Below are 12854 nucleotides of genomic sequence, written 5' to 3'. Positions count from 1 at the left end.
TCATGATCTCTCATCTCATGCCAATATGGCATATTTGCGCAAAATAAAAAAAAAGACATTGAAATAAACTAGGTATATTAGCACAAAAGAAAAGTTAAAGTAAAATTAAACTTTCCATCTTTGTAGATGTTGCTCATTTTTAATTTAATTTATATAAAAATTCAAATTAATCCTTATGTAAAATTGTTTTTTACTCTATTCTCAATAATAACATCATCATATAGTCATTTTATGTGATTAAGAGATATTTGCTCGCAGTTGGTTAATTATACTCCTTTGATCCTTTTTATAATTGAGAAACAAACGGATACTATTCATTTTCTTAATTATAAGAAACATTTACTCAGTTGAGATGTATTAAATTGTTAGTTTTCATAGTATACTCTTCATTTTGTAAAATCTATTAATGAAACATCCACTCATTTTTCATATATTTATTGGTCTATTAACAATATAAGTTATACATACTATTAGTGGAGGTGTGGTGTCATTAATGCAATTAATTAAAAGAGTGCTTTTGAAATAAAACTAAAATTTATGACAATATAAATTAAAATTAACTAATTTAATTATTTTTATTGGTCTTGACAAATTAGTTATTTGTTTCTTAAGTGAGTATTAAATTAAACTTTTTTTTTATACATAACACTTTTTAGTTTGGCTTCTATATATATAAAATGAAAATTTTCAATTTACTCTTTACCATATTAAATTTCAATTTTTTATACATAACACTTATCCTACGTGCATAGCTAATAGACTAATATGTAAAAACAACTTCTGTTTGACTAATCCTGTAACTTGTGTTAAATAAAAATTTTGATCGTTATGTATAATGTTTTTATTTTATTTACATTCATTGATTATTCACGCTAAAGAACATTGAGGAGTCATAAAAATAATCGAAGATTCAAGACATTTCAAAGAGTCTCATTATACATGATCTAAGACACTTATCTTGAGATAAAGAGAGTAATTTTAACAAATAAAGTTAATTTCTTTTACAAATTTTCTTATTATCTTTTATGATAAGTATTGAATAAAAAGAAAAAATTACTCTTTCAACGTAAAAAAATAAGTTAAACAAAAAATGTTATGATCCCAATGCCATTGACATGCCTGAAAATCCTCGCATATTTGGACAAATGTCACGAACTAAATAGACAAAAAGGAAGGTCACATGAAGGCATCTTCTCATGTTTCTTAGTAACCGTATTCCTTATTGCCCCATTAATGCCCTTACATCGAACCTATGAGTATGAGCTACATTAATTTAGATTTCAGAAAAATTCGCCTACCCCTTTATCCAAAAGTGCTTCAAGTCCAGACAAGAGTATGGGAATTTTCTTCAGTTCGAAGTAAAAATTCAACGAATGAACTTATGATTCAATTAGTCCCGTCGTTTAAGATTTGAACGTGAAGTTGATACAAAAAGTTCAATATTTTATCGTACCACCTCTGTCTCTTTGTACCAAATAAAAATATTCCTTTCTGTTTTCAAACCAAACAGAAATTGTAAAAAAAGTTACACAATGGAGAGAGAGAAGACACAAAATATGGGATAAGGTGATCATATAATGAAAAACTGAAAATGTAAAGAAAAGAAGGAAAATACCATTGTAAACAATATTGTATGATTTTATTGTATAAACAAGTGATATCCAACCCAAATACTTGCACGTTGAACCTTTTATAAACAAGTGACTAATAACACAGTTTTTTTTTTATCTTTTTATTAACAAATGTTAATTTATTAAAATATTAGTTTTGTTAATAGAGAAAATTAAATTTGTGATTTTTTTAACCATCAAATCTATTTTATATCTCCAAACTAATAACATAGTAGATTGACAAAAGTGAAGATGATAATTGTTCACTGTTTAATTTAATTTCTTCCAGCTCTTTAATTCTTGAAAATCGTTCAAAGTAAACTCCATTTTGAAGTGTTTATGTGCAGGGAAGAGAGAAATTAGGAAAAAGAAAGAAGGGAAGAAAGATAGAGAAATTGATAAATATAGCATGTAAAGAGATAAACACACAAAAAAAAAATGTGTGTACGTGGGATGAAAGAGAAATTGAGTTTATAAATATAATTACCCTTAATTCTTTAAAAAAAAAAGATGTATTATTAAAAACTTACGAGTGTGTAATAAAAGTTCCATAAAAGAAAAGTGATCACCTGAGGAGGTGTAGTAATTATGTTCTTTTATATTTCTGGAGTGTATACGATGGATTTCAACAACACCCAATAAGTTTTTCCAAGCAGAACAAAAGCATTCAAACAATTTCCACCAGGAAAAGAAAAATAAAAAATCATTGTAACAAACAAGAAAACATAGAGGGGTATAAGGGCCAGCAAACAACAGAGCCGGATGCAGAGCCTCTGGAGCGGATATTTTAAGTAAATCTGCTCCTCAACTGTTGTTTGATTCTTTCTCAATACTATTTAATTTGAGAATCCACTTCTTATTCTGTTGTTTTCCCTTTGTATTTGTCAAAGCAGTTCCCAACGGTCCAATTTCACATGCGCGCCGCTAAGAAAAATACACCAATTAAAATAAACAAAGTCCTAACAGGACAGCAACGTGGGGTGACACTACGAGGACAAGTTTTCCCACAACAAATTTCAAACTTAAATATGAGTTTTGAGTGGAGTGAAGTTACTAGCACTTTACACTAGGGAGAAACATTGAAGCCATCACTGAAATCAAGCAAATGGGGAATTGCTCAATGAAGGGTACCACTGGAGAATGTCACCACTCTATTCGTGTTATGTGTGACAGTGGTGCCATTTTGCAGTTAAAAGCTCCTAAAACAGTGGCTCAAGTGCTTCAACACTACCCGGGTTATGGTATTTTCCGCCAGGGTCATGCTTCAGCACCTTTGCCAGAGCAAGAGAGTTTAAGCTATGATCTTTTCTATTATCTTCTCCCTTTGAAGGAGGTTCAAGTGGAGCACCAAAAAAGTTGCTGCGACAAAGTCCAACAAGTGGTTCAAAGATCAGAGGAAATGTGCAAATCTGCAGCATGTGATTATGTTGAGAATTTGTCAAATGGGTCAGCGCTTGAAGTGCTGCCAACAGCTAAGAATGGGGTGTGGAGAGTGAAGTTGTTGATTGACCCGAGACAACTTGAGGAAATTTTGTCTGAGCAGGTGAATACTGAAGCGCTGATTGAGAAGATGAGGATGGCTGCAACTTCATGTTCTACTACCAGTCCTTCTCCTTCAAGGAGCCCAAGCCCAACTACGAGTTCTAAGAAAGTGGGGTGGAAGACAACACTCTTCAATGGGAAAATTGCTAAAGACACTATCCCTGTCCCTGCCCCTGCAGGTTCTAATTTGTACCTGGGTTCTTGTTAGGGAAAGCTTTTCTATTTTGTATTTGTATAATCTATATATGCAGAAAAGCATTTAGTATGCTAGCTAAGTTTTCTCTAACAAATATTAGGTCTATATATGATGTATTTGGACTACCTGTCCAAATATTAATGATGTGATATGGATGTAATGTAAGGATTATTAAACATTTTTCAGTTGTGAATGTTGGAGTGAAAAAGTCTGAGCTTTCATCTTTATAAAAGGCATAGTTGTGTTTGAATTGTGCATCCACCGATTCTAATATTTTTTACATCAAAACATTAGACAAGGGGTTCGGCTCCACCAATATGACAAAATCGATATGTAAATACACTATCATGCAATTATATGATCCATTTCCTATTATTTGCCCCTTTAATGTATTCAACTGAACTTCTTTGGATTGATTTTTCTCACCAGAGGGGTTCAGTTGGTGAGCAGGTTCTAACAATAAGTAAAAAAAAAAAAAAAAGGAATGAGTTTATCTGCCTAGTAATCCATAAAATGACAGCAATGATCGTACCATGTGAGGAAGATAAGAGAGGCTAAATAATTCAAAAGGTTGCTAGAATGAATGGGAAGCGAGGGGAACAACAAAACAAATTAAGATGCGCCATTTGGACAGTAAAGTAAAATAGACCATGCATACTGGATTCTGGAGCACGGTTGCATACCGGGCAAGTACTGAAAGTGTTGTAGAATCAAAAAATGCGTTGTAGATAACTTATTATAAGTTTTTTCTTTTTTAATTTTACCAATGAAATAATGATTTATTATTAGAAACACTCAATGATATAGTGTTCAAAACTAATTGCAAAAAAGAGAACTGCGAATACTCTTGCAGATAACATTTTTTTTTTGGGGGGGGGGGGGGGAAGGAGGAGGGCGAGTACACCTAATATTCAGGGTTATGGGCAGAAAACAGAAAGGGGGTGTGATAAATAATGCGACAAACAGATAAATATAGATGAAATGAGATACAAGATATGAAAGAGGAAATAAATTTATAAATATAATTACTCCCTTTCGGTTCATCTTAAATTTTTTGTAGGCTGTTCATGCTCATGCAAGAATTGTCTTTTCCTACTTTAGCTAACCATCTGCGATATAATTTAATAGCGATTTATTTTAAGAAAATAATTATATTTTAAATTTTTTTAAAAAAAATATTAATACAAGTATAATTCAATATAGTTCTAGTACTTTTAAAATATTGTTAAAAGCAGGATTATACCTTTTCTTGGGGGAAACAGGAAAACTCAAATGGCTGCATCATTTAATTATTTGTTTATTTCACAATAATGTCATGTCATGCCAACGGCCATTTAACTAACGTTGAATACTGAATGGTGCTAGCACCAGCTACTGATTCTAGCACTTTTGCTCTAGAATTTTGTCTAATTAGCTCCAATGGTCCATTTTACAGCTTCCCACTTGAAAGAATATGATTCATTTCAAAGGAAATCACATATTAGCTTCCTACTACTTTGTTAATTTCTATATATTCTAAGTTTCAACCAGTTTGCCATCATCCAAATTCCAAACCAAATAAGAAACCTCAGACTCCTCTAGCTTCTTGGTTTATCATTAATTCCCCGCCAGAAGAACCAACATGGCACCCATCATCTATAATTTTTCGTATTCTAAAAGGTTTTCAGAGTCATTCAATTCTTCAACATCAAAAAAAGAGTCATCCAATTCCAACAAGGGCAACACCCTTGCTTTCAACTCCACAGCTTCAATGGAATGCTCATTTTAAAGTCACCTAAGAAACTAACAAGCTGGTATGTTTGTGCAGCTACACTCTTTTAACTAGTTACATGATCAGCAAGTAAAGTTGGTTTTCCTGATATAGTCTTTCTTTAGTTATATTTGTAATATGCACAAACTTCATACAGTGGTGGGCTTAAGCAATATGTAAGGTTATAATGTGACAGTGCCAATGTGGTTCTAATGTGTCAATGCTAATGTGGGCCTTAAGAACTATGTAATGTTATAATCAGACAATGCCAATGAGGTTCTAAAGTTTCAATGCTAATGTGGGCCTTAAGAACTATGTAATGTTATAATCAGACAATGCCAATGTGGTCATAAATTTAGGGTTTAAAAAATATCATAAATTGTAAAAAATTTGACAAAAATTTCAAAAACAATGCCACAGATTGCATTTTCTATTCTTAAAAAATACCAACGCAGGTTCGAATTTACCCGAATCTCGTTTTAGGTCAAAATTTGACATATTATAATTTTATGAGGACAAAAAATAAACAAAATTCTTTACAAATATGAAATATGAACGTTTCCTATTTCTTAAGAATAAAAAACATATTTTAATATAATATTAATTATTTATGTTACAGTTGCATCTATGCATCTATCAAAATTGAAGATGTTAAAATCTTATTGAAAATGTTTTTTTTAATCTTGATTGTGAACAAATTATTTATCAGTTGTGAAAAAAAAAACAAGAATAATATTTAAATGATTATAAGAGCATAATTTTTTTTTGGTTCGCTCGTGGGCATCAAAAATCTCAGGAGCAACCCCTGACTTCATATAGATTATTAGAATTACTTCCTTCAAAATTATTTGATGGTAGCAGAGCTCCATCTTGGAGCAGTGCTGAACAAACACACTTATCAATGCCTCGCAACATAACCATGGTGGTTCTTCTACAGAGGTTCATGCAAATCCCACTAGTGATCCAAATGTTCCTATCCTATCAGTTCCCACCTCTCGCATGATTCCTTTTCACCGCAACACAAAGCATACTCCCTCTCTATCTCCCTTGATACAAAACCTTCTACCTATACCCAAGCCATCAAACATCAGCATTGGATTTCTTATGTATAGACAAGTGCACCTGTTGCATTTGTTTTAGCATCTTGTATCAAGGAGATTTTTTATTTTCTTTAACTGCGGGGTATACCCCGTTTATTATTGTATCATTTTGGGTTTAATATAATTTACATTTTTTCCCCAGATTATTAGAATTACTTAGTTATATACAGTGTAAACTTATTTTCATGTGAAAGAAGGTTAATGGATAGTTACAACTATTAGACTCAAAATATTTGTTTAGTAATCAGCATCACTCTGAATCCTTCTTAGATCACACTTCTGTTGTGTGGTCAGCCTTGATGGACAGATAACATCAAACTTGATTCTAAGATTCTCTTTCTTGCCAGGTTTCTTTGAGATGGGCATGCCTTCATTTGGGACCACCAGCTCATAGCCTGATTTTACAATATCTGTCACTTGGATTGTGAGATCTCTTCCATCCGAGGTAGTCAAGTTAAGACTCGTTCCCGTGAGAGCATCTGCAAGTAATATCTTCTGGATCACTACAAGATCATTTCTATCCCTCTTGAAAATAGCATGAGGCCTCTCACCCAACACAAAAACTAGATCAGCTGGAGCACCTTGTTCTTTGTTGCCTTTTCCAGGAAAAGTGATTTTTGTGCCATTTTCCCAACCAGGTTTTATGTCTATCTTCAAAATTTCTTCAACAGACTTTAATACTCTGACAAAACAAAAAATGAAAAATATATGCTCCAACTTTTATGTTGATAGAAATTCGATCCAAATAGACAGGTTCAACAGAAAATAAGCCTTATATTCAAACAAACCAAAGAAATATAGTTTACATAACACAAGCCTGATATTCACACAAGCCAATGAAACATATTTTACATACACATAACATCAAGGGGGGAAACGCAAATCCCCAAAACAAATAAATTTCACCTTCTTTTCTTCACTTGTGGGCACAGCATACAGATACATGTTAGGTATATGCGTGGCTTGACAAACGTGCATGATCAAGCCAAATAATTAAGTGTAACGCCAAAAGAAAAAACCTACGAAAACAACAGCAAGTATAGAATCCAAACATAATAATGATAAAAACACCAATAATAATAAAGACAACCAAACAAAAGGACAGACAGACAAGGCATGGTACCATGCAAACTGTCCAAGATTTATCGTACAACAAAAAAAAAAACATCATACTTTATTTAATACAATTCCATATTAGCAGCAAATTAAAAAAAAAAAAACATTTGATAACAGTTAAAGTTAAACAAAAGTGATTTTGAGTTCAATGTTAGTGGCCCTAAAAAAAAAAGGTTCATTGTTGGTAATGTTTCAATTCAAAGCCTAGCTTTGTAGCAAACACAAACTTGCGATGTCAATTAATGATAGTAGTTGTATGTATCTTGAATTTACATCGGCCCTTCCAATTCTGTTATGGACAAAACTTAGGTGTTTTTAGTGTTATTTTTCAATCAAAATTAGAGTTTTACGAAGCTAATTCACGTATTAAATGTCAACGTAAGTTACCGGTATGAAACTCCAATTCTGATTTAAAAAGGGCAATAACATAGCTAAGAATCAGTGTCTAAATCTCAGCATGTATGCAATGAAGCAAAGAAGGGCATGGATTAGATAATTACCCGAATTTATCAGAAACAGTACGTCCTTGAGACCTTATACTTCTCTTTGCAACCGTTGTAAAGCTCTTCAAGGGAACAAAGAAAGCTGCATTGATCCACCACTGCATCCTTCGTATTAGAGTCAAGGAGATAATTATCACCGTAAAAGTCATACATCTGGCGCTTGTTAGGGTCACTTAGCACATCATAGGCCTCAGAAAGCTGCTTGAGCTTGGCCTCAAACTCTTCCTTCCTTTCATGGTTCTTCAACTCTTCATCCGTGGCATCATGCTTCACCTTCAGTATTTTGTAGTAGTCACCAGCGCCCATAATGTCAACACCAACAGAACTAGTTCTGCGTGAAAGTCAGTGCTTTATAAGGGAAAAAACTTTTCTATGCTTTTGTCAATGGTCAATGACTTTGTGTAGCGGAAATATGCCTTAGAACTTAGAAGAGATTAACACTTTAACAAAGTAATGACAAGATACGTACAGCACTCGACGCCTACTTTCAACTTTTAGATTTTGATTTTCTTTTTTAATTATCACCAATTATCAATTATATATCACCATATTCATTCTTTTCTTGCTTTCATTTTCTTTTTTTAAAATTCATAAAAATATATCAATTTATTTATTTATAGTAACAAGACACTTATAACAAGTATATATATTTTGTTCAATAAAATCTTTAAAACCTAAATGAATCTTGATTTTATGATTATTATATTTTTTTTACTATCACGATTTTTTTATTATCACGTTTTATATTATAAGTATAACGTACACTGTATATATTCTATTTCAAATTTCAAATTTAGAATAGCAAATCATAAACGTGTATTTAATTATAAGAAAATAAATTCTTATGCTATCTTAAATACTAATTGCTATCTGTATCAAAAAGAAATACTAATTGTTATGATAAAAAATATATTTTATTAAAAATAACTAATAATAATGAATATTTCTATTTTATTATTGATTTATATTGTAATTACCTGTACAATTGATTTATGTGTTATTTATTCTATTATTTAGTTACATGTTAATGAATTATTATTAATCAATATTCAATTATATTTGTGAAAATTCAAGGATTAATTTATTTTTAAAAAAAATCAGAACTAAAAAAGCACACATTCCAACTTTTGAAAATCTACTCAGCATAAAATCACAACACATGACTATCAAACAGCTTCCCAAAGAAAATCGCAACACCCTTAAATATCAAGTACTCCTAATTTCTGCTTGTTCCTCTTTTCATCACTCTCAAGGTGTTAACTGATTTTGGATGTCAAAAGACATTTTTCCTCCCAAAAACCAGATCCAATAAACACTTAGCAGCAAGTTTCGCTTAAGAATCGAATTCTCTGCATTCAAATTCACACAAGTAACCTTGCATTTATAATCCCACGGCTCAATTGTTTTTCTATAAAAACAAAATAAATGGTAAAGAATATACTTTCACTTTCTTTGTCTCTATCTGACCGCAGACAATCTACCTAATAGTTTATCAGTGGGGACACAATGTGTTCATGATTATCCGCAGTTTGCACCATAATCCAATGTTTTTGCAGCACATTACCAAATTGAACCCAAAACCATCGCAAACTACTAACAGGAAACAAGCCTGTGTCTAGCAAATGCTGTGACAACTTAAGCTATGTTTGAATTACCATTTGTTGGTGTTGAAAGTACGTTAGGAGAAGAATGCTTTTTGATACTCTTGGGTTGAAAAATAAGTTTGGAGAGACATGTTTTTTTATACTTTAGGGTTGAGAAATGCGTAAGGGGACACATGCTTTTTGTTACTTTTGGGTTGAAAGTAATTTTGGAAGGATAGCAAGGGTAATCCAAAAACATGCACGTAAGAAACTGAGTTAAAACGACATTGAAGGAAATAATAGACTTAAATGTATTCAGTTTGAAGTTACACTGGCATTCAGTTTAGCCTTCCTGAAATGGCTCTCTAGCCACTCAGGTTGCAAAACACAAAAAACATTCACAGTGACTTCAAGTCCTTTAACAAAAAGGTCCAGTATCAAAGGGGCACCATGGTGCAGGATATATTCACCAAAAAGAAACAAGCAAAGCCACATCACTTGAGAGTTGAGAGGTCAACTCGGTATCAACTTGACTCCATTTTCTTAATGGCTTTTTCTATGGCAGGCACATTTTTCTTAAAGGTTGACCACTGCTCTTCTGTCAAACTTATTCCTGAAACACAAAATGAAAGTCAGAATTCGAAAACAACCTTCAATAATTGATCAGCATCATGAGTTGTATAAGGAAACCAAAATTATATATACAAAAAAAAATGGCCAAAAAGCAGTAGCAACAAATCTTACTTTCTTTTCATAGTTCTGGTTCTAGGTTAGATAGGAGAAGAAAAACTTTATCAGGAACAAACAACATATGTATTTATGCAGATACAGAATTTTGCTTTTTCTATATAGTATAAAAGCTGCTATGTTTGTTAGTAAAAGGTTCTGTTTATCAATCCACACATGGGCATTACAACCAGCAAGCAAAATCAAATGCAGAACAGAAATGCAACACAAGATAGGCTCAAATATGCATAAGCACTTTCATGCTAAGCTGCAGAGGAATTTATTAACTGGATGAATTTTGGCATGCCAACTGCAATACTGAGGCTTCTATCTAGTCAAATTGGCAACATAGAGTGGATAGGTGTAGTCCAATGAAAAATGCAACCAAACTTAAATTGAAGACAGGTAGGTAGTTTCAATTCAAGACATTTTAATGATATGTGAAAGGAATAAATATAGACCAGTCCAATTAATTAACATAATGAAGTAATTCTGAGACAGGGAAGAACCCCAATCCATTTTGGTCCAAATGTTCTTATTTACAACCCACTCTGGCCCTACACTCCTACTGTTTCAAAGCTAATGTTAATCTATAACCAAGTCCCCAAACTTTTTTTTATGTGCCCAACTATAGACCGTCATGTGAAATGCTAAAGTTGAGCTGAAACTGAAGACATTTGAAACATAACTGCAGCCATGCATCAGTTGGTTGAACAGGATGTGAGAGTTATTGTAAACCTCTTGACATTATCTTCGATTCCCACAAATTTTTTTTAAAAAAAGGCTATAGTCATGACTAATGACTTTGTTTTCGAATTAGAGAAAGATGCGTTCAGAAACCATAGAACATCATAAAGGAACTCCACCCCCCCCCCCCCCCCCCCCTCTGCTAATTAGCTAAAATTTAATGACAAGGTTTAGTACATAAGGTTAAAAAAACTTAAAACAAAACCATAACCAACCCCTATTTCGAAAAACAAAAAGAAAAATCAAAACTTTCAGACCCCCACAGTCCAAAACCGATTTCCCTTTACAAAAAGAATCAGCAGAATCGAAAGAAGAAGAAAAAAAAAGCTTAAAGGAAACAAAGAACACTAAGTAACCTTTGGAAGTAGGAAGCTCCTTGCCATCCTTTTTATAATACTCCCGAATGGAGACCAATGTTTTCCCTCTGAAATCCTGAATCGTCACCCTTCTCTTATCTGAAAGCTGAAATCACCAAAAAAGAAAAGAAAATTCACTTTTTTCCTATTGCCACCTGTAAAATGCCCAAAAGGGGTTCAGAGAAAAGAAAGAAAAAACAGACCCTGCAGATGATGAGATCGCCTTCATCATCGTACTCCTTGCCCTTGGAAACTCCTCCTTGTTCTTCTTCTTCATCATCATCATCTTCATCTTGTTGCTGTTGTTGCTGTCTTTGTTCTTCTTCTTGGAGAAAAGCCTTCACGACCTGTTTGACGAAGGCTTTAAAATGGGGCTGAGACAGGTCGAGGCCAAGTTGTTCGGAGGCCTGTTTTCGAATCTTAGACTCAGTAACCTCGTCCATGTCCGATTCTTGCAAAACCCTGCGAACAGTTTCTTCGATTCTTCCTTTGGTTTCGGCATCGTCCATTTTTGTTGCACTGATTTCTCTGACACAGAACAGAAACAATCTAACAGAAATTTCGGAGAGATACGGAAACGGGGGGATGTGTGTCACAGTGTTGGGTGACTTATTAACTTTCTGCTGAAGGGTGAAAGCCTGCAACATAATAACTCGGAAATCTCGGTTAAAAAGAATAGGATAAAATATATTTGAGTCCTTATAAAAATTTTAACATTATTAATTTTTGTATATTTATATTTTTGTTAATTTTTTATAGTAATTTTTTAGATGATTTTTTATGTGCCTAATAAAATTAATTTCTCTTTTTACCAAATACTCAATAAACACTAGAACTCACTTATGTTTTATTTTTATTTCTAATTTTATTAAAAAGTACGAGAAAATGTAAAAAGTGATAAAAAAAATTATAACTTGTAGGATGTCTAAATATGAAAAGTTTTTAATTCATTTTTGAGAATTTAAATAATTATAAATTATTTAATTTATTTATAATCAAAGTTAGTTTATTAATAAAGTCAGATTATTATGTAATAGAATTGTTATTGAACACCAACAAAATATAAATAAATTAATAAAAAAATTATGAAAATAAAAATAATACTTTTTAAATTTTACATGTTCCCATCCCATAGCCAAAGAGTAATAACTAGGAAATTGTTTTCATAATTTATTATAGTTTTTTTTCGATACAAGACAGAATAAAAGAAAACAATGAGTTATAGATTTAATTAATTGTTATTATATTCAGTTAATAATAATTTTTATAATTTATTTACGAAAAGGATATAAAATTATTTGGGGATGAAATAAAAAAACTTAAAGTAAAAAAATATTAGTTTTCAATGATGGTATCCAAAAAATTTTGTTGATTCTTAAAATATTTTCCTGTGATAGAAATAAATTAATATTATAATTTTTTTAATAAATATTACCAAATAAGTTGGAAAAAATTATGATTTTTCATAGAAATATATTATATTTTCTAAAAATAATATGAACTAGAAATTGAATGAATTATGTATAGATTTAATTGCTTTTAAGAAAATTTCTAATAATCAAGATGATACATCAAGTTATCAAGTTAAACTGTTGTAAAGTATACTCACTCTTACAATATTCAAT

The 12854-nt window shown here is 31.8% G+C and overlaps 2 protein-coding genes and 1 pseudogene across 2 annotated transcripts; 1 reads left to right on the top strand and 2 right to left on the bottom strand.

Moving 5' to 3' along the window:
- Nucleotides 1–2507: 2507 nt before the first annotated feature.
- LOC114413468 lies at nucleotides 2508–3598 on the top strand. The gene has a single exon (XM_028377904.1). It carries the CDS (start codon nucleotides 2716–2718, stop codon nucleotides 3358–3360), a length of 645 nt encoding a protein of 214 aa, XP_028233705.1. The 5' UTR covers nucleotides 2508–2715; the 3' UTR covers nucleotides 3361–3598.
- Nucleotides 3599–6354: 2756 nt separating this feature from the next.
- On the bottom strand, nucleotides 6355–8280 carry LOC114411573 (annotated as a pseudogene).
- A 1392-nt stretch (nucleotides 8281–9672) lies between these two features.
- On the bottom strand, nucleotides 9673–11861 carry LOC114413467 (RNA polymerase II transcriptional coactivator KELP-like). The gene is made up of 3 exons (XM_028377902.1): nucleotides 11433–11861; nucleotides 11230–11335; nucleotides 9673–10013 (listed from the first exon to the last, which is right to left on the bottom strand). Exons 1-3 carry the CDS (start codon nucleotides 11736–11738, stop codon nucleotides 9925–9927), a joined length of 501 nt encoding a protein of 166 aa, XP_028233703.1. The 5' UTR covers nucleotides 11739–11861; the 3' UTR covers nucleotides 9673–9924.
- Nucleotides 11862–12854: the final 993 nt, after the last annotated feature.

Source organism: Glycine soja, chromosome 5, assembly GCF_004193775.1.
Source record: "Glycine soja cultivar W05 chromosome 5, ASM419377v2, whole genome shotgun sequence".
In the NCBI taxonomy this organism is placed as follows: domain Eukaryota; kingdom Viridiplantae; phylum Streptophyta; class Magnoliopsida; order Fabales; family Fabaceae; genus Glycine; species Glycine soja.
Note: the sequence above shows the minus strand (reverse complement) of the source record. Positions and strands in the feature narration are given on the sequence as shown.